General features: G+C 38.3%; 1 protein-coding gene across 2 annotated transcripts in view; it reads left to right on the forward strand.

Moving 5' to 3' along the window:
- Positions 1 to 23,450, forward strand: part of LOC141389210 (solute carrier family 35 member F3) — a 156,249-nt gene that overhangs the window by 93,848 nt on the left and 38,951 nt on the right. The window contains exons 6-8 of one of the 2 annotated variants that reach the window (XM_073960377.1): positions 9,170 to 9,259; positions 9,480 to 9,609; positions 9,946 to 10,015. In XM_073960377.1, the coding sequence (XP_073816478.1) occupies positions 9,170 to 9,259; positions 9,480 to 9,609; positions 9,946 to 10,015 (290 nt within the window). The remainder of the gene's footprint in view (positions 1 to 9,169; positions 9,260 to 9,479; positions 9,610 to 9,945; positions 10,016 to 23,450) is intronic. The other variant, XM_073960376.1, reaches the window with a different exon arrangement.

The following is a 23,450-nucleotide window of genomic DNA, read 5'->3' on the forward strand; positions in this document are numbered from 1 at the left end:
AAGCGTCTTTTTAGGAAATTAACTCCGAAAAATGGTTAAAAGGAGAGGGCTTAATTTATAGTTTGTAAAGGTTAGTGGTGGTTTCGGTCAAATTCCGATTGAAAAGATAAAGATGATAACGCTGAAAGTGGTTTCCACAGGTACAAAACCACAAAATTGGAGATTATTTGAAAAATCAAGAGCTCCGAGGTAACTTAATTGGATGTGAGGTTGTGGCAAATATGTATGAATTACTTTTAAACTGTAAGTAAAACATCTTCGAAAGATCAACTTCCGACTTATATTGATACTATTCAGATCCTGTCATGATACTAAAAACTTATATCCCCACTGAAAAGGAGTTTGAATTCAATCAGGTTAGTTCCCGCAGGGCTGGAAGGCATATGCACACTGGTACTGTTGGTACACTGTATGTATGTACATCGACAAAAGGATGATATTCAAAATTGGAAAGATAAAAATACAAGAAATCGGAGGTAATGGAGATTTTTTGGTCGAATTATCTGGCAAATATTCTTTATCGGGCGACATAAGTAGGTAAATACTTATTAAACGTTAATTAGTTTGCGATATTAATTTGACTGTGTTATTTACGTCGAAATTAAACATAGGGCGACCAAGTAATCGACAACAGTCAAGGTCAGTGTAACAAGATTTCAAGCATCCGAAACACACAAAGAACGGCAACTAATAGAATAGCTCTGCTAACAATGATCTTACTTACTTACTTAGTTGGCCCATTACAGAACATTTGTTCCATAGACCGAACTAAGAAAAGATCTCCATTCCTCTCTGTTTTTCGCTTGACTTTTTGGAATACCGCGCCTTTCCATTTCTTCATCCACTTGTTTGCTCCATCGAAGCTTAGGCCTGCCGATTCTGCATGCACCGCCATGTGGCATGTATTCATACGCCTTTTTATCGGGTTCATCATCGCGCATTGATTGATATGGCCTAGCCAACGCAATCGTTGCATCTCGATACATTTAACTATATTCATGTCTTTGTATAGCTCGTGGTTCATACGACGTCGATATTCACCGTCAACGCAAATCGGCCCGTAGATCTTTCGAAGAATTTTCCTCTCAAACACACCATGCACTGCCTTATCTGCTTGCGCAAGTACCCATGCTTCGGAGCCATACATTAGCACGGGTAGTATCAGCGTTTTGTATAGTTTTATTTTTGTTTGACGAGATGTGGCTTTGTTTTTAAATTGTTTACTTAGACCATAGTAGCACCTGTTGGCCAATACAATTCTTCTTCTTATTTCACAACTGATGTTGTTTTTTGTGTTTATGGCAGTGCCGAGGTAGACGAAGTCTTTAACTACCTCAAAATTGTAGGTACTAACTTCCACAGTCGGTCCGAGCTCTATGGACGCTTTGCGCGTCGACACCATCAATTTGGTCTTTTCGCCGTTTACCGCCAGACCCACTTTCGCAGATTCTGCTTCGACCTTCCTAAAGGTATCAGTTACTTCCTTTACTGATCGTCCCATGATGTCTATGTCATCAGCATAGGCAAGTAACATGTGGCTATTGGTGTAAATTGTGCCATTTCTTTTGACATTTGCATCTCGTATTACCTTTTCCAGCAAAATGTTGAATAGGTCACACGAAAGGCTGTCTCCTTGTCTGACACCTCTTTTGGTACAAAATTCTTCGGAAAGGTTCTTTCCAATTTTAACTGAGGATCTAGTATCAGTTAAAGTCATCTTACAAAGCCGGATGAGCTTTGCGGGGATACCAAATTCAGACATTGCGTGGAATACCTTTGATCGGAGGGGACTGTCGAATGCTGCTTTATAATCGACAAAAAGGTGAAATATGTCGATCTGCATCTCTTGGGTCTTCTCTAGGATTTGCCGCAGGGTAAATATCTGGTCAATGGTGGACTTGCCAGGTCTAAAGCCACATTGGTATGGTCCAACTATTTCGTTGACCATTGGCTTTAGTCGTTCGCACAATATCCCTGACACTATCTTATAGGCAATAGGGAGAAGACTTATGCCCCTATAGTTTGAGCATACAGTCTTATCTCCTTTCTTGTGGACGGGACATAGGATGCTCAGGTTCCAATCGTCGGGTACTCGTTCTTCCTGCCAGATGGTGCTAACTAGCTGATGCATACACCTTATCAGCGCGTCGCCTCCGGTTTTAAACAGCTCGGCTGGTAAGCCATCGGCTCTTGCTGCTTTATTATTCTTCAGCCGGTTGATTGCTGTTTTTACCTCATCTTGGTCGGGCGGTATACATTCTATACCATCTTCTGGGTTTGGATCTGTGGTATCATCGTCTTCGCTACTATTGGATACCAGCAGATTGGAGAAATGTTCCTTCCATATCCTGAGCACGCTATCTGTATCTGTTACCAGATTACCTTGCTGGTCTCTACAGGAGGATGTGCCTGTACCAAAGCCATCTGTTTGATGTTTCACTCTTTGGTAGAATTTTCGGACTTCATTCTGTCTCCTGTACATCTCGATTTTTTCACACTCCCGCTTTTCCATTTCTCTCTTTTTCTTGCGGAAAAGCCGTTTCTCTTCTCTTCTTTTCTCCCGATATCTCTCTCGCGCGCTACGCGTTGCTACTGATTGTAAAGTAGCTCTATATGCCGCATTTTTCTCTTCGGTAACAGCACGACACTCCTGGTCATACCATGAATTCCTTTGTGGAGGTCTCTGGAATCCAAGTATGGAATTTGCGGCTGTTTGCATGGAGTGGGCAATATGTTGCCATTGTGTTGTTATGTTATCGGGACAAGGAGTGGTTGCGTTAAGCAATTGGGCTAGTTGAGTGGAATATGCTGTGGCTATCTGTTGTGTTTGCAGCCTATCGATGTCCAACTTCCGCGTTGAGTCTGTTCGTGCTTTATTTGCAACGTTTAGACGGGTACGTACCTTTGCTGCAACAAGGTAGTGGTCCGAATCAATGTTTGCGCCTCGGAACGATCGTACATCCAACACGCTGGATGAATGTCTTCCATCTATTACAACATGATCAATTTGATTACTTGTTCTTTGATCTGGAGACAGCCAGGTGCCCTTATGAATATCGAGATGATTAAATCTGGTACTGCTAACTACCATGTTTTTTGCAGCTGCAAAGTCTATCAACCTCATACCATTGTCAGATGTTTCACTGTGGAGACTGAATTTCCCGACTGTTGGGCCAAAGATATTCTCCTTTCCAATTTTGGCATTAAAATCGCCTAGAATGATTTTAATGTCATGGGCAGGGCAACGGTCATATGTTTCTTCTAAGCGCTCGTAAAATATATCTTTGGTCTGTTCGTCCTTTTCTTCAGTGGGAGCATGAGCACAAATAAAGCTGATGTTGAAGAATTTAGCTTTTATTCGAATTGCAGCAAGTCTTTCATTCACTGGGGTGAAGCTGGATACCAGATGTTTTAGTCTCCGACTAACTACGAATCCGCAACCAAACACATGCTTTACGTCATGGCAGCTATAATACAGTGCGTCACCTTTAGGTGTTGTTGTGACGCCTTTCCCAATCCATCGTATTTCCTGTATGGCATTAATATCGGTCTTGTACTTTTCAAGTACGTCTGCCAATGCGAAGACTGCACCTTCTCTATAAAGAGTGCGAACATTCCAGGTGCAGATTCGCAGATCATGGTCCTTAAAACGTTTGCGGGGTTCGTCAAGTTTAGAGGGGTTTGTTTTTCGTTTCTTTCGTTTTTTATAGTAGGATGTTTTTTCTAGGGGAGGGTTACTAACCCGACGCCCAAACCCAAGTTTTTAACGTTCTTATGGGTGAACGCGCGGCACATGTTAGCTCACTACCTTTAACGGGTGTTAAAGGCAGTTCCCCAGGTGACACCACGGGGAGGTCAGTGTCCACTTGAGATGAAAGAGGGACCAAGATAAATCCTGGGCTTTACCATGTTAAAGCCGGTCAAGACCATTGCTTGGTATCATTCATCCCCTACGTCACCAATGTACCAAATACTGGATTGTACAGTTTCAGTCAAAATTCAATTACCGCATTTGTCCGTGTTACCAGAGCCATTGCATATAATTCCGAACTTGCAATGCAAGTAGAATTCGGGAAGCAGACGAAGGTGGTTACCTGATAACGATAAGTTTAATTGATTAAAACGCAATTTTTTAATAAGCACTTTATTCAGCATTAAATTCAAATTCCTACGATCGCATTCCTTCCTTCGTAATCAATTGCTTGAGTGAAATATCGTGTTCAGTGGTGAAAACAAGAATTGCAGAAAACCATCGATTATGAAACGAATAGGGGCATTATGATATTATTTTGCTTCAACTGCGCTACCAAATATTTTTATTTACATCGCTGAACGTGTTATTTGCTTAAAAAATATATCTTAGTCCCGATTTACAGTTGCCTAATTTTTTCGCGGCTTTTGTCAGTTTATAGGAGAGAGTCGAGGAAAATAGAGACACTTTGCCTCTCAGTACCTTCTCTCTTCGTCAAACTGACAATTGTCGAAAGTACAATTATCTAATGTGCATCTGCTTCAAAGATCGTCCTAAACAGTTCAAAACAAAGAAATATCTGCAATTGAACAAGGTGATAGCAATAATGGTATTATAGGTTTGAACCAAAGCCATCAAGTTCTGTACCTAGTTATTAACATATTTAGCTATAATATGGTATTATAGTGTCTCCGGGGGTAGAACTCTTCCTTGCAAACATGTCTCAAGATAGGTCCATATTTTGATATAGCTCCCATACAAATGCACAGCTAAATTTGTATGAATTTCATGCAAAATCCCTTATTTTAAAAGTGCAGTCATCAGAAGATTTGCAAATATTTGCAGCCCAAATGTGGTTATTCCGTATCTAGAGAGTCCAATTTAATTCCCCCAAAAATAATCGAACCCAAGTTCGGTCAAGTTAACAAGATGCACTTTATTGAACAAGCTCGTACAACTCATAAAAACACTAAAAAAATTAATTTTTTGAAAATTTATTGCTATATAACTAAGTACCTACAGACCCCAAACTATTTTTTATAATTTAAATCACACCCTCTGCTATTAATTAAAAATAAATTTTGTCCAGTTTAACATTTAACATTTAAACAAATATGAAGTTAATTTTTTAGCAACAATTTTTTAAAAGCTGATGCAACAAAAATTCTTGTATTTGATAGTGAATAACTGAGTGAATATTTACAACAACAAACATAAAAAAAAATCTTTGTCTGCAAAGTGTCTGTAATCTATACAATGGAAAATATTTCGCAATTTTATAATTCGATTTTTTGACTTTCGCGCCGCTAGATCAGTGGTTTCGACCAGCGTGCGGCGGTGCAGTAAATGAAGCTAAAAAAACAACTGCAGAAAGAATCGCACTAGAATTGGAGGTGGGGGTATTAGTTTTCCAGAGTGGCATAGTGCTGGCTGAATAGATTGAGCTATCAATCGTTTTGCTCGGTCACCTGGTTTGACGTCACCTGGTAACCCGTCGCTTCTCTTGGATCAGACCATCTCCCTATAATTGTCCCCAGACCGCCCAAGTTCATCTTCTCTGAACGCCGCACTTTCATCAATCATGGGAAAGCTAATTGGCTTGCTTTCATAGAGTTCACCAATCACCGCTTCACACAACTGCTCAACAATTCTAATGGTCGGGTAACAGAAATGCCATTATGAGACATCACACTGCTGCAGACGCTCGCCCTCGATCTGGTGTTGGAATACTTGAAGTAAGTAGGTTGTCGAGCATCTCACCAAAGGTCTAAACTTGTCGCTAGTCATCCACATCGTGCCCAAACTTCAGAAAATGGGCAGATTGGTCCCACTACTGAAGCTAGGCAAATGTCTATACAAGTCAATTTTACAGACCGATTTTGCTTTTGTCGCCCGTAGCAAAGATTCTTGAATCCTTACTCCTACCCAGCGTCTGAAACAGTTATCCTGTTGCCGATCAACAGCATGGGGGTATTTTGTCACCGTTTAAAAAATGTGATGTTGAGTGGCCTGGGAATCGAACTGCAGACCTTCTGAGTGCACTATGGGTTCTGTAGGGACAGAAAACATCCATATCAGATTTGTTGTCAAAAGTCAACATTTATTCAGAACATCCACAATTGTAAAGATTCGACAAATGTTGAGAAAATTCTGAAAACATCAACAAGTAAAAAAAGAGTCAATCGGCTTTGCCTACAGATATATACCCTCAGCCAATGTGAAGTGAAACTTTCACCTACGGACAGATCGAATGTATTTAAGGTCTCTTCAGAATTTTGTGGCCCTTTTTGGACATTTGAACTTGCCGACAAAAATGTGGAGTAGTAATTAACTGCACTAAGACACAAACGTTGAACCTTTGTGGGGGAGGTACCTTTAGGGAGGATATAGGCCATTTTAGAAGTTAAACTAAATTTTGACAAAATATTAGGAGATCCAAAGTTTGGACCAAATTGTTTGCCATTCAAGTGATACCGTCCTAGCATTTTAGTGTCATTTTTTAAATATTGAGGAGAAGTACCGGAAGTTGTGGACCGCTATTGCCCCATGAAACTAAGTTTGGATATAATATGACGAAGACCAAATGTTGGACCAAATCGGTTGAACAGTTCGAGAGTTATCGTGCTCTACCACAGCCACATACGGTGACATAGGGATTTTTTACACCTTTCGGGATATTTTTCTAACAAATATGGACTTGCCCCTAAAAAAACTTTTACCGTCGTAATGAATGTAGCGAATGCAAATCGCTTCAACAAAAATCAAAGTGATCTGAGAGCAGGTTTTAAAGTGAACTTATCCGAAATTGTGTGTGAGAGGTACCAGAAGGAGTAGACACATAAATTCCATATTCGAACCTGATATATATCTGGTAGATATATTAAAATGTGCAAAGTATGGATTACATCGGTCACTCCCTTCAAGAGTTATCGTGCGCACAATTTTTCCGAACATTTTTGAACTTTTGTGGGGGAGGTACCTGAAAGATAAACCGATATGGCTTATCTTCAAATTTAAACTATGTTTGGACAAAATATTACTAAGGCCAAATTTTGGACTGAATCGGCAGATCCGTTCGAGAGTCATCTTGCGCTCCAACCACCACACACGGTGTCATAGGGGTTTTTTTGCAACTTTCAGGATATTTTCTCAGGAAGTATGGACTTGCCCCTGATGAAACTTTTACCGTCGTGTAGGGGGCGGTAAATACAAGTTACTAAAACAAACTTATCCGTAATTTTGTGTGGGAGATACCAGAAGGAGTGAACCGATTGAGTCCATATTGGAACCACATGTAAGTCTGGTAGACATTTCACGATTTGTAAAGTATGGACCAAATCGGTTATTCGCTTCAAGAGTTATCATACATACAAATTTTCCGAACATTTTTGAGCTTTTGTGGGGGAGGTACCGGAAGGAGTGGACCGATATAACCCATCTTCGAACTTAAACTAAGTTTAGACAAAATATTACGAAAGCCAAATTTTGGACCGAATCGGTTGATTCGTTCGAGAGTTATCGTGCGCTCCAGCCAGCCAGACAGACCGACAGACAGACAGACGGACGGACATTGCTCAATCGACTCCAAATTGTCTGAAACACATTTCGTCCAAACATACTTGGGGTCTAAAACCATTATTTCGATGAGGCACATTTTGCCCGTATGAAAGTGTATATACCCTCGTTAGCATAAATACTGAGGGTATAAAAATAAAAAAATTAAGTAAGAAAAGGTTTAAGTAAGGCAACGGAAGATTTCTAACTTCGGTTTTATACCCTCAAGGAAGACCTAATACCAAATTTCACCCATTTCGGAAGGATATTGAGGCCACAACCTTCTAAATACCAGAAATCCGGAGGTACCGTTCTATGGGGACTATATGAAGACGTGGACCTATACCGACAAATTTCTTGTGGAAAGTTTTATACCCTCAAGGAAGACTTATTACCAAATTTCACCCATTTCGGAGGGATATTGAGGCCACAACCTTCTAAATACCAGAAATCCGGAGGTACCGTTCTATGGGGGCTATATTAATACGTGGACCTATTCTCATACATTTCAAATGGAAACTTCTATACCTCCAAGGAAGACTTAATACCAAATTTCAGCCATTTCAGCCACAACCTTCAAAATACCAGAAGTCCGAAGATACCGTTCTATGGGGGCTATATGATGACGTGGACCTGTACCGACAATTTTCATATGGAATGTTTAATACCCCAAAATGAAGAACAAATACCAGATTTAAGCCATTTCGGTGGATTACTGTGGCCACAACCTTCAAAATACCGAAAATCGGAAGATACCGTTCTATGCGGAACTATATGAAGGCGTGGACATATGCCGAGAAATTTCAGGTGGAAAGTTTTATACCCCCAACGAAGACTTTATACAAAATGTCAGCCATTTAAGTGTGATGTTAAGGCCACAACCTTCAAAATATCGGAAATCGGGAGTAAATGTTCTATGGGGGCTATATGAAGACGTGGATCCATGCGGACAATTTTTAGGTGTAAATTTCATACCCCTAACGAAGACTTTATACCACATTTCAGCCCACATTTCGGTGGGATTGTTAGACTACAAATCCTTGTTTATATTTTTGCATATGCTCATTTTATACAAATATGTAAAAATATGTCAAAATATGCACGATATGCAAAATATGCAAACATTTCTGGGCTCAATTCGTTTTATTTTGTGACAAAACGAGTTTCTGTCTAATCAGATTTTCTCTACGACCATCCTAACCATATATGCATTTGCATAGGATTCCGCTATCTACTGATCAATATCTTAGAAAGATTTTAGACAAAGCTTCATACAACCATACCTTCGAACATCCAAATTAACAATAGCATTACATATGTAAATTATTTGTATAATTATAAAGTTTAACTCCATTATTATAAGTCTTCTTTTGTTATAGTTTGGATTTACCGAACAGATTTATAGCTTTCCGGTTAACATAAAGTTGAAAGTGATGATTGAATTTCAAGGAGGAGCTTCTTGGCAATAACTTTCAATGTAAAAATTATATTTTTAATGCCTCTAAATTGGTTTATTTTGCATTTTCAAATCCATCAGATAGTAAAAGAACACATATAATAATGGCCCTTAGTTTAAAAATAACAATATATTCTATCTGGTTTCTTCTCATTTCTTTCTTTGTCGTTGTTATTGTTGTATTACAGTATTTCACATTCTAATGCAATTTAGCTCGGCTGTTACCTACAATATGTTTGTTACATTAGGCTTAATTACTGCTGTTCCTGTGTCCGGAGGTAATTAAAACTCATTTTGTCTTGTTCGTCCACAGTTTGTAATTGCAATCATTTATTCGATTTGTCTCCGGAGGCTCATTTATCCTTCAGAGAACACGAACGAGAAGAAATCGAAGGAGACAAAGTGTTGATTATTGAATTAATTTGTAATCAATTTATTATTGTTGTTGTTATTTTCCCATTTACATACATATGTACGACGTAATGTACGTAAATACAGCATTGGATGTTGTTCTGTATGGTGCCACATTTGCCGGTATGAAATTGGCTGGTGTTATATTGATTGCGGTTGGTTTCTTTTTGGTAATGTTCCCAGAAAATTGGCCAGATTATATAACACGATTATTGAGGTAAGTTCAAGTTTGCAGTATGTATATGTGCGTATGTGTGTGTCTAATTTTCACAAGTATCTTATTTTTTACAACACTTCCTTAGTCTGTTTTTTATATCTTAAAGTAAAACTTTATAAACCTGCTAAAGTAAATAAATTTTTAATGCTAAATAAAGTATTTTTAAAACCTTTAATTTTAGTAATTATATAAATAACTTAAATTTTGTTTCTTTTTTTGTAATTTTATACAAGTTGTTCTTTTCTCTTAAAATTGAATGAATTCATTTGGTATTGACGAATTTGAAAAACAATTTTTAAATAACATCTTTTGTTTTGTTTACAAAATACCTTTCAGAAAAAGTGGTCGTGCTATACTGCGTTATCAGTGTTGTTGTGAATTAGCTGAAATTCACTACACCCATTCGGTAGGAGACCCCTATATATATACATATTTACCTATACATATATATTGTGCAATATTGTTACAATTGTGTTTCACCTGACACACAAAAAATGCGATATGAAAATGCTCTTCGTTTTCATATACATACAAACATACATAAACCGTTATTAATGTTGTGCAAAATTGGTTAATATGGAGTATTGTTTGCAGCTGTTGCTTACTTCACACGAATATAAGTAGATGTGCAAAGATTCCAAAAAAAAAAAAAATCTTTAAGTTATTGAAAATAAAACATAATAGAATTTAAATACCAAAACAATGATCATGACATCTGGGTTTTCAATAAATTCTTAGAAATATTTTAAAGTTTTAATTTAAATTAATTAAATTAAATTTGTAAAATTTAAACATTTCGAATTTTGTACATATTGCCTAGTAAATTTTACGAACAGTTTGTCCATATTTACATTAGGTAATTTTCCTTGTGGCAATTGTCAGTTTGTTGGTGAGAGAGGGTGTTGAGAGGAAAAGGGTTACCATATGCCTCACCTCTCTCACCCACCATCAAACTGACAATTGCCGCAAGGAAAATTGGGTAATGTAAATATGAACTTACATAGAAGTATATTTACATTTACACTGTCAGTTTTGAGTGACATTTAAAATTCCTTTAGGTCAATTTATAGCAAATAAAATTTTTTGTTTAGCTAAAAATATTTGAAATGCAATATGTAAATTATTATTCCATAAACATCCCATACGGGACAAGGGAGACTTCTGTCATATCAATGAGTGGACCCCGATTCATATTAGCTCAATGATATTGGACCTACTGCTTATTGCCGAGTCCGGACGGCGTGTCTTAAGCGGGGTACACACGATCAGTTTTGACTGTCGATTTTTCGCAAGTATCGATAACTGTCCAACCGTCCAGTAACCACAAAATATTTTGTGATTGCCTGATGACTGACAAAAATTAACGGCCACATTGGCAAGCAACCGATTATTTGAGCAAAACTGGCAATCAAAACTGATCGTGTGTACCCCGCTTTAAGACACTACTTGTAGAGAAGGTTTACATGACTGAAATCCTCAGGAAATGTCGCCAACATTACTGAGGGGTATTTTGCCACTGTTGAAGTCTTTGATGTTGCCTGGTCGGGGAATCGAACCCACGACCTTCAGCGTGCAAGGCGGTTGTGCATACCAGTGCACCACTGTGGCTGGCTCCCGTCATTCATTGTTGTATGTCCAATACTCGTCCCATAACTCGGTCACAAAATGTACATAATATCTTCAAAATACCTAAAATCTGACAACCTTCTGGTGATCTATAAAAACGACGCCCTTCTGGTCGTCTATAAAGTTCGCCTATAAATACGCCTTCTGGTTGACTGTGAAGACGTCCTCCTGGTCATCTATAAAGGCACCCGTCTGGTCCCCTATAAAGACACCTTACTGGTCGCCCATAACGACGCCCTTCTGGTCGCCTATAAAGACATCCTTCTGGTCGTCTATAAAATTGCCCTTTTGGTCGCCTATAAATACTCGCTTCTGGTCGCCTATAATGATGCCCTTCTGGTCATATATAAAGACACCCTTCTGGTCATCTATAAGACTCGCTTCTGGTCGCTCTATAAAGACACCCTTCTGGTCGCCTATAACGACGCCCTTGTGGTTGTCCATAAAGACACTCTTCTGGTCGCCAATTAAGACAAACTTCTGGTCGCCTATAATGGCGCCCTTCTGGTCATCTATAAAAACCCGTTTCTTGTCATCTATAAAGATACCTTTCATCTATATAGACACCCTTCTGGTCGTCTATAAAGACGCCCTTCTGGTCGTCTATAAATACGCCCTTCTAGTCGTCTATAAATACGCCCTTCTGGTCGCCTATAAAAACACCCTTTTGGTCGCATATAAAGACGCCCTTTTGGTCACCTATATAGACGCCCCTCTGGACGCCCATAAAGACGCCTTTCTAGTAATCTATAAAAACACCCTTCTGGTCGTATATAAAGACGCCCTTCTGGTCGCCTATAAAGACACCCTTCTGGTCGCCTATAACGACGTCCTTCTGGTCTCCTATAAAGACGCCCTTCTGGTTGTCTATAAAGATGCCCTTCTGGTCGCCTATAAAGATGTCATTCTAGTAATCTATAAAGACACCCTTCTGGTTGCCTATAACGACGCCCTTCTGGTCGCCTATAAAAACGCCCTTCTGGTCGTCTATAAAGATGCCCTTCTGGTCGCATATAAAGACGCCCTTCTGGTTGTCTATAAATACGACCTTCTGGTTGTCTATAAATACACCCTTCTGGTCATCTATAAAGACGCCCTTCTAGTCGCCCATAAATGCGCACTTCTGTTCTCTATAAAGACACCCTTCTGGTCGCATATAAAGACGCCCTTCTGGTTGTCTTAAAGATGCCCATCTAGTAGCCTATAAAGACGCCCTTCTGGTCGCATATAAAGACGCCCTTCTGGTCGTCTATAAATACGCCCTTCTGGCTGTATATAAAGACGCCCCTCAGGTCGTCTATAAAGATGCCCTTCTGGTCGCCTATAAAGACGCCCTACTAGTAATCTATAAAAACAACCTTCTGGTTGCGTATAACGACGCCCTTCTGGTAGTCTATAAAGATTACCTCCCGGCCGCCTATAAAGACGCCCTTCTGGTTTTTTATAAATACGCCTTACTAGTCGCCGGTAAAGACGCCCTTCTGTTCTCTATAAAGATAGCCTTCTGTTCTCTACAAATATACCCATCTGGTCACCCATAAAGACGCCATTCTAGGAATCTATAAAGACACCCTTCTGGTTGCCTATAAAGACGCGCTTGTGGTCGTCTATAAAGATGCCCTTCTGGTCGCCTATAAAGACGCCCTACTAGTAATCTATAAAGACACCCTTCTGGTCGCCTATAAAGACGCCCTACTAGTAATCTATAAAGCCTATAAAGACGCCCTTCTGGTTTTTTATAAATACGCCTTACTAGTCGCCTATAAAGAAGCCCTTCTGTTCTCTATAAATATACCCATCTGGTCACCCATAAAGACGCCCTTCTAGGAATCTATAAAGACACCCTTCTGGTTGCCTATAAAGACGCGCTTGTGGTCGTCTATAAAGATGCCATTCTGGTCGCCCATAAAGACGCACTTCTAGTAATCTATAAAGACACCCTCTGGTCGCATATAAAGACGCCCTTCTGGTCGTCTATAAATACGCCCTTTTGGTCGTCTATAAATACGCCCTTCTGGCTGTCCATAAAGACGCCCTTCTGGTCGTCTATAAAGACGCCATTCTGTTCTCTATAAAGATGCCCTTCTGGTCGCCCACAAAGACGCCCTTCTAGTAATCTATAAAGACACCCCTCTGGTCGCATATAAAGACGCCCTTCTGGTCGTCTATAAATACACGCTTCTGGTCGTCTATAAATACGCCCTTCTGGTAGTCTATAAATACACCCTTCTGGTCGTCTATAAATACGATTTTCTGGTTGTTTATAAATACTCTTTTCTGGTCGCCTATAAAAACGTCCTTCTGTTCTCTATGAAGATGTCCTTCTGATCTCTATGAAGATGCCTTTTTGATCGCCCATAAAGATGCCCTTCTGGTCGCATATAAAGACGCCCTTGTGGTAATCTATAAAGACGCCTTATAAATAGGCTCATCTGGTCGTCTATAAGGACACCCTACTGCTTAATCTGGCTCTGGGTCTATATCCAGTTCTAGGAATGTGGCTGCTTCGATGGGATGGATGTAACCAAAAATCTGCTGGAGTTAGTTAAATAGGTTTGGCAAGGTAGTGGAAAAGGTGCAGTGTGTTGGGCAGATATTTTGCACGGTGTCATCGATCCTTGCCCTATAGGACTTCAGACAGATGTGCCATCCCCAGCGTAGTTGAGCCAAAACTACTCTAGTTTGTCGGCTGTTCCACGAGGGTCGCATTCACACGATTGTTGTTTATGTCATCTGCGACTGAATCCGCATGAATGCTATTTAAGCTTGCTTGATAGGCTTGTTGATTTAGAGGTTCTCTCTTGAAACGCTGGACCTCTCTTTCTAGATCATGAAGATTCTTCTTGGAATGTAGATGGTACACTGAAGACATGAGGACGCACCCAATTGCAGCTCTCAGGGCGGCATTCTGATAGGTTTGACGATTTTTCCATCGCGTTGGAATTATATTCACAAACTGAACTATCCCATTAAACAAGGTTTCTTTATCTGCACCCAGGGACTTGAGGGCCTTTTTCCTACATCTCAGCTTGTCGCAACAAAACTGTAGCATGCGCGGACGATATAAACATGCTGTCGAATGTGACCCTTTGAATTTGGGGTAGTTAGTGGTTGGAATTCTGCTATTATCAGTCATGACATTCAATTAAGTTTTTATCTCTGCGGTCTATGTGGTGAACAAAGTGGCCGAAAATTTAGTGGCGGATATATTTGAAGACATGAGGAGGCACCCAATTGCAATTCTCAGGGCGGCATTCTGATAGGTTCGAAGATTTTTCTATTCTATATTCACAAACTGACCTATCATATTATGGTCAACAAGGTTTCTTTATCTGCACCCCAAGTGTTGCCGGCTAGGGACTTGAGGACCTTCTTCTGCGGTCCATCTACGAACAGAGTGGCCGTAGAGTTAGTGGCATATTTCGCACGTTAGAAAAAGGTGGTAAGATCAGTCAAATAAAAGCTCAGCGTTTCACAAATGACATCAGGGAAGCTACCTGACGCCAAAATTGTACAATTATCCGCACACGTTACGATCTCCATTCCATCTGGAGGGCGCGGAATATCATCCCACCTTGAAAGTGGGAGTTTCACTCTACATGGTTCGGACCTCATGTTTCTGAATTCCACTTACGACTAGCGCCCACATATAGGCATAATTAATTCTCCAACGCACGATGGGGCCAATGAAAGGTTTTCGAGGCAACAAATCACTGGGGCAAGCTAGACCTTCCAAATTTTGTACAGATGTTTATAATGGGCTTAGAAACTAATGTGCCAAATTTGGTTCATATCGGTTCGTATATACATATAGCTGCCGTATATATGTTCGCCCGATTTCAAGCAATTGATGGACCAAACACGCAAATTCTGCCCAATTTTTATGCGATTTGGAAAATACCACGGAATTAGGACTACAAATAAGTTTGCCAAGTTATATTGAAATCGGTTCAGATTTTGATATTGCTCCCATATATATTTTCGCCCGATTTTAGGTATTTGGTGCACCAATCCCGCTATGTATGTCCAATCTTGATGAAATTTGAAATGTGTGACGGATTTTGGTCTAGAAACATTTTTGGCAAATCATATTGAAATCGGTTCAGAATTGGATATAACTCCCATATATATGTTCTCCCGATTTCAGGAAAATTATTAAACAAGCATGCAAATTACATAAAATTACAATAAAATTTGGAAAATGTTACGGAATTCGGACTACAAATAAGTTTGTCAAGTTATATTGAAATCGGTTCAGATATAGAAATAGCTCCCTATATACATATGTTCAAATTTCATGGTTTTGCCTGTGGTTTGTTATAAGTTAATAAAAAAAGGTTCCAAATTTAGTAAAAATCGACTAAGATTCCGCCACAAAAGCCAGAGTTTGCGATATCTTTGAAATTATATATTATTATTATATACGTCTATTAAATTTTTCCGAAATCCAATTGGTAACATTAATGGGTTTCCGATTATTCGCCAACCAAAACATAAAAATGTCCATATTTTTAAGTATTACGACATCTGAAATCAGGTTTTTATGAAAAGGCGCAGATAGGCGCAGCTAATTTTTTCACAACATGATAGTACACATTAATACCTTTCACCACATATATATAATGTCTTAGATCTACCTAGATCTCAAAAGTTATACTCCAGAGAACACATGGATAACAAAGCAAAATACTCCAAAAAAGACATAACATCTTAACTCAAAAATACATTTACCACACATAACATTTTTATTATTTGTTAACACTATCTTATTTTACATACCCATTGAAGAGCTTTCCATGTTTGAAAAATATAAAAATGTTGAAATGTTCTTTTTGGCGCCTAAAATGCTTTCACTACTTATTTATAATGAATGTCGGAAAGTGATGCATAAGAAAATATGTCACCATTGCCAGATCAGTATGTCGCTATGTGATGTTACCAGATTGATTTATTTTTTTATTTTTAGTCATTCAGAGTGTTGGCAATCGAAATCCGTTATTATTTTTTTCAAATTGTTCACTTCAAAAATTGACTTTTTTGCCTCGAAAACCTGCTATTGGCCCCATCGTGCAACGTTTCAAACCTGGCCGGAGGGTAGTCTGCTCAATGTCCTCAAACAGCGTGGAATGTTTAACAGTATCAAAGGCTTCTGATAAATCGAGCGCCACCTATAATGTCCTATTGCAAGGCTTGCTCTGGTTGAGTCCTCATCTAATATGTGTGGAGATGGTGTGCAGCGCTGTGCTGCTTACAGAACCTAGTGGCTAGCGAAAGGAAAACTTTATTGAGATAATCGAATCCAGAAACATCCAGCTGTTTCAGCATTACCATGGATATTCCAATAGGGCTCAACGCTATTTATGACTTAGCGTTCCTGATGACATTCCCAACATCATCAATTTTGAATTTTGGTGATCCATCTTCGGCAGGAAGAGATTTTATGCGACTAGTACTATTTTCTTCGCTCTGCGATAAACTGTCGATTGAAATAACTTGCGCACCTCGTAATGTCGCCAAACGTGACTGAAGAACTATCTTCCTTCGTTGCAGGGTTCGAGAGTGTCTTAACCGTTGCCCAAAATTCACTTATTCGGGCTCCAATGTTGAAACTCTTCAGAAGATTTAATCACTTGTTCCGTTTATACTCACCGACCAACCTGTGAACTTCCAGTGTCAGCTCCCTGACTGTCTACCTGAACCTGAAAAGAAGGAAAGTAGGACCAGGGAGCTGACGAAGCTCATCGCGCTCATTTGCTAATCCCGCCGTCTCTGCAGGAAGTTTGGTCTCACTTCGGGTATTCGACCACCAGGTCTATGGCTAGCGGTGGCAGTCTTGTAACGTCCTTTCTGTAGAAGAGTTGGGTAGATCTCTGAAGCGGTGAGTAGTGAACTCTCTGAAACTAGGCCAATTAGTTTTCCCATGAGTGATAAAAGTGCAACGTTCGGAGCTGATGAAATCGAGCAGTCGGCTCTAGGGAGACATTTATGAGGAGATGGCCTGATCCAAGAGAAACGACAGGTTGCCATGTGACACCAGACCAGTTGATACGTTGGTTATGTCTGGCGAACTGTGACACACTCCGCCAATTCTAGTCCTCATTGACCGTGCAATTTGCCCAGCCAACACTATACCCGTTGTTTCCGTATACCGAATGCCACAACTCATTAAAGCATTAAAGTCCCACAAGAACAGACCGTTATGACTTTCCAAAAGCGGGCAAATGTTGGGCCAATTACCTTAAGTACAGCTATTTATCGGCGGGATATATAGGTTCAGCAACTCTACCTCGGTAGTTCCACACCTGACTGCTACTGCCATATATTCCATGTACGGATCATTAGAGCCAGACTCAAGCGAGATAGGCCTGTATTGAACAAACTGGTGCAATAGGAAAACTATTCTGCCACTTCTGGTGCGATGCTTCCTCAGTACGTTGTAATCATCTCAACGTTGCAAGCTGCTGTTGTTGTTGAGCTTGATATCCTGCACCGCCGCTACCTTCATATTCTTCCGACTCATGAAAACCACTATTTCTTTGATTTAACCTCGGAGTCCATTGCAGTTAAACCTACAACCAAATGTCATGAGATGAGAAACAAAATTATTAAATAGATTTTTTTGGAATCAAAAGCACATTTTAGTCAAAACAAAAAAATAATTTTTTACTGAACAACAACTGATTGAATTTTAATTTCAAAAAGAAAACTATTTTGTTCTGTTCCACTTGAGTTACTTTCACTTTGCCCTTTCCACTTCTACTGAAACTCTCTATCTTTCTGCGAAAAAAAAACTGTTAATTTCTTCACTTTTCTGATTCTGATAGAATTCAAAGTATGTAATTTCTAGAAAATTTGCCTTAAAAAAACGTTGTAAATTTTAGAGTTTAGAGGAAAAAAAGAAACAAACTCTCTACCTCTCCATCTCTCTTGCTCTATATTTTAAAATGTTACCATAAAAAATTGCTCTGCTGCTGTTGTTATCACCCAATTTCCCCACTGGTGTTTTACTAAATACCGTTTATTGATGGATTACCAATTTGAATTTGATATTAACTTGGCTGTTGTTGTAATCGATGTTGTGTAAGCGAAAGCGAAATTGCCATTCTTATTTATAAACGCTGTTCGATTGATATTCCTACCTCTAGTTGTTGGTGTTGTTGCTGTTGTTTAATGGTTATATTTGCATAACGATATGTATTTGAGTACTACGTAAAACCAAAAATAGTAAAGTACAACTAAAACTTATAGATCGATATAGATGTATATTTTGCTGAACTCCTATCTCTATCCTCACTCACTACTTAAACACACAAATCACATAAAATTTTTGATGGCGGCTGTTAAAAATTTAGTTTCCTTCCCTACCTCCAAAACCAACAAAAAATAGTTATTGCATTTTAGTGGAAACTATGACCGATAAATTAATTAATTATGTATATATAGGCATTTAAGTTTCTTTTGAATTATATTTTAGACGTTAATGTTTCCATTTTTGATTTTTGAGCACAAAACGCTTCAAGTGGTTCACCAAAACGCATGTTGTTGATTTTGAAATTAGTAAACATTTTTGTTGTAAAATTAAAAAAAATGATTGTGTTAAGAAGAATCTTATTGACAGATTTCAAATTTATTATAAAATTATTTAATTATTTTTAATGATTTTTTCTAACAAACATTTATGACACTAAGAGGTTAAGTAATAATTTATAGTTTAAATATTTTGGTAGGTTATTCAAAAGGTAATTTCATTAATTATTTTAAAACATGACTCAAAAAGAACTAATTTTTAAGTTTAATGTTTCTATAAGAAAAATATGAAAAAAAACACCCATTCAAAAAGTATTTACTACAAACAATATGTACATTATACAATAACCCGTTGGGAAGAGGAAGATAGGGATATGAGTTCAACATCATATGACAATATATCAGATAAAATCTATCACCTCTCCAAAAAAGCAATCAAAGAGGAATGTTTATAGACCAAATACATAGTAAGGAAATGCCATTTACAGGAAATATCAATTGGGGCGTGGTAGAAGATGATCGATCTCCATATCACTCTGCTTTTTGGGTATGACTATTTCATGTATAAGTATATTTCAGCTTTTATGCAGATTAAGTGAGAAATTGTTTGAAACAACTGTTCATACGGAAAATTTTTGTCGCATCTTCCTATATAAAGGGTATATCTGGCCCTCAAGAACTGAACTAGCTGCTAGATAACACTATGCAACATTTTTAAGGCAATCTTGTGCAAACAATTTAAACTGAGGATTTTTTGAAACTACAGATCCAAACGACAAAAACCCTAGTTGGGATTTGTTGTGTCAGATCCAACTTGGATTTTATGGCCCCATTTAAACATGGTGAAATATTGACTTTTTAAAGCAATTCGTGGCTATATCTCTGAAACCAATGCGAATCTTCTTCAGACCTCTGAGGCAAATTTGTAGATAAGGATAAGAATAAAATATTTGGAGAAATAATGAAATCGAAAAACTACATTTACAGCCTCAAATTTTATAATATATCTAAAAATTCAATAATCTGCATACATTTAGCACCATATCTCCAAAACTGCTAAATTTTGCGTAGTGTTATCTTTGAGAAAAATATGGAATAAATAACTCTTAAGAACATTCCATTGTTGTAAAACGCTTATATCACCTTGCTTTTAGTAAATATGTCAATAATGTGGTGAATCCGAAATAAACTTTTGGTGTGAACTATGTTTGAAATACGTGTTGTAAAACATATGATACAAAATACCGCTGAAACAGCTTGAAATAAGCATTTTAGAGTTTTAGAATGTTCTCAAGAATTGTTGAGAACATTATTTGGAACATTTTGCAATAGGTCACTTGGTTCAACTCCCAATAGTTCAGCAGCTACTGAGCAGAATTCCAGAAATTATGTAAAATTTTCTATATTTTATCGATTTTAATGCCCTAGATGGAGTTTTTATTGTACTGTCTGTTAACCAGATAAGTTCTACTTATTTAGGGCTACAATATTGCTAAAGGCATCAAGGCCAAATTCCTTTTCGTTTCTGAGATAATGGCAGGATAAATGCAAAAAATTTACTTTTAGCTCGGTTTAGATAAGGCCAAAAAGTCCGAACTGGATCTGACAGGACAAAACCCAACTAGGGTTTTTGTAGTCTCAATATGTACTTTAAAAAAATGTATACTAGAATTTGTTTGCATTTTCAATGGAACTTTTTACTTAGAATCTTATTCAAGGTGTTTTGTAGAAAATTCTTAATTCTAATATTCTTCTCTGAATTGGGACAGGTAGATTTGTATTCAGTAGTGTATTAATGCTGTGTACATAATGCCGGGCCGAACTTTTTATACCCTCCACCACGAACTGTATTGAAGTGAATAGGAAGAACAATTAGTTTAATTTGGTTTTATTACAGGAGTAGTACATATATCTCAACTGATAATACTCCCTTCAAAACAGCTCATATGAGGCGACATTTTTGTTCTTTCCAAAACATGGACCAATATTTACAATTTTCCGAATTGACTAGACCTAAACCTGAATATTCTGAATTTGGATAGTTAACAACATCGGGAGCGCCGTTCTATGGAGGCTGTATAAAACGTTGACCTGTACCGATAAATTTCTGGAGGAAAGTTTTGTAACTCCTGCGAAGACTAAATACCAAATGTCAGTTATTCCCGTTGAATAATGAGGCTAAAACTTTCAAAATACCGAAAATCGGGAGAGACATTTCTATGGGGGCTATATAAAAACATGAAACAATACCGGAAAATTTCGGGTGGAAAGATTTATACCCTCAACGAAGACTTAGTACCAACTTGTTATAATGAGGCTAAAACCTTCAAATTCGGATATACACAACCTTCAAAATACCGAAAATGTGGAAATACGCTTCTATGGGTTTATTTGAAGAAAAGGGCTTATACTGATAATTCTCTTCTGCAATATTTTATATATTCATGGCAGTTTAAACACAAAATTTCAATCATATCGGTGGTATATTGAGGCCACACATGTCAAAAAAACCTTAAATCGGGAGGTACGGTGCTATGGATGCTATTTGAGGACATCGACCTATACCGGCACATTTCGGGTGGAATGTTTCATAACCCTATCATAAACTTAATACCAAATGTCAGTCATTTCGATGGAATATTGAGCAGCAACCTTCAAAATACCGAAGATCGGGAGGTACCTTTCTATGGAGCTATATGAAGACATGGACCTATACCGAAAAATTTCTGGTGGAAATTTTTAAACCCTCAACGAAGACTTAGTACCAACTTGCAGCCATTTTGGTGTTATAATGAGGCTAAAATCTTCAACATACCGAAAATTCGAATATACCGTTCTATGGGGGGTACAACAAAACGTGGACGTATGCCGACAAATTTCTGAGGGAAATTTTTGTGGCCCAGAAAAAGACTAAATACAAAATTTCTGCCATTTCGGTGGAATATTGAGGTCTTCAAAATACCGAAAATCGGGAGGTACCCTTCTATGGGAGCTATATGAAGACGTTGACCTATACCAACCAATTTCAGGTGGAAAGTTTTATACCCTCAACGAAGACTATGTACCAAATTTTAGCCATTTCGGTGTTATAATGAGGCCTTCAAAATACCGAAGATTGGAATGTACCTTTCCATGGATGTACATCAAAACGTGGACCGAAACCGATAAATTTCTAGGAAAAAGTTTTGCATCCCAACGGAGGACGAAATCTCAAATTTCAGCCATTTTGGTAAGACAATATAGCTTAAACCTTCAAAAATACCGAAAATTGAGAGATATCGTCCTATGGGGGCTATATGAGGGCTTGGACCTATACCGAAAAATTTCAGGTGGAAAGTTGTATACCATTAACGATGACTTACTACCACATTTCAGCAATTCGTTGGAATATTGAGGCCACAACCTTCAAAATACCGAAAATAGGGAATTACCGTTCTATGGGGGCTATACTAAGGCGTGGACCTGTACCGACAAGTCCAAGTTTTATACCCCCAACGGAGACTCAATATAAACTATCAGCCATTTCTTAGGAATATTGAGGCCCCAAATAAAGACCAAATACCAAATTTCAGCCATATCGGTGGATTAATGTGGCCACAACCTTAAAAATAACGAAAATCTGGAGGAACCGTTCTATGGGGTCTGTATGAAGGCGTGGACCTATACCTACAAATTTCTGGGGGAAAGTTTTATACCCCCAACGAAGACTAAATACCAAATTTTTGGCCATTTCGGTGTGATAATGAGGCTAAAACCTTCAAAATACCGAAAATCGGGAGATATGGTCCTATGGGGGCTATATCAAAACGTGGACATATATAAACATTTTCTGGTAGAAATGTTTCTTAGCCTCTGTAAACACAAAATACAAAGTTACAACCGATTCAGTTGTCAAATTAGACTAATACATTTAAAATATCTTAAAGTGACGCGTACTATATATGGGACGTTATATGGAGGCTATACCAAAACGTGGACCTATATAAACATTTTATGGTAGAAATGTTTCTTAGCCTCTGGAAACACAAAATACTAAATTACAACCAATTCTGTTATAAAATGGACAAATATCTTAAAAATTCCTTAAAACGACGATGCGCCGTGCGTCACTTTGTATGGGGGCTATACGAAAACGTGGACCTACATAGCCCGCTTTCAATACCAAAAGTCCTACTTACATATAATAGATTCCACCAAAATTGCATCCACCTACTTCAATCCGTTCGGAGTGATTTCCACAGACGGACGGACATGGTTATATCGCTATGGTTTGTGGGGTTTGTGGGGTCAACAGTGATTATTTCGAGTAGTTACAAACGGAATGACAAACTTAATATACCCCCATCTTATGGTGGAGGGTAAAACAAGGAAGAACGGCGTTAAGTTCGGACAGGCCGAACTTGTTATACCCTCCATATCGAGTTATATTGAAGTAAAATGGAACAATTATTTTCCTTTCGTTTATGAAGAAGATTAAATACCAAATTTCATCAAGTTCTGTAAAACAATGTGGCTAGCCTTCAAAATACCGAATTTCGGGAAGTACCGTTCTATGAGGCCTGTATCGAAACGTGGACGTATACCGACGAATTTCTGTCGGAAAGGTTTTTACCACCAACGTTGACTAAATACCAAATTTGAGTAATTTCGCTGGGTTATTGTGGACACAACCTTAAAAATACAGAAAA

This window comes from Musca autumnalis, unplaced genomic scaffold (assembly GCF_047663935.1).
Source record: "Musca autumnalis isolate F117 unplaced genomic scaffold, ASM4766393v1 scaffold_1, whole genome shotgun sequence".
Taxonomy (NCBI): Eukaryota; Metazoa; Arthropoda; class Insecta; order Diptera; family Muscidae; genus Musca; species Musca autumnalis.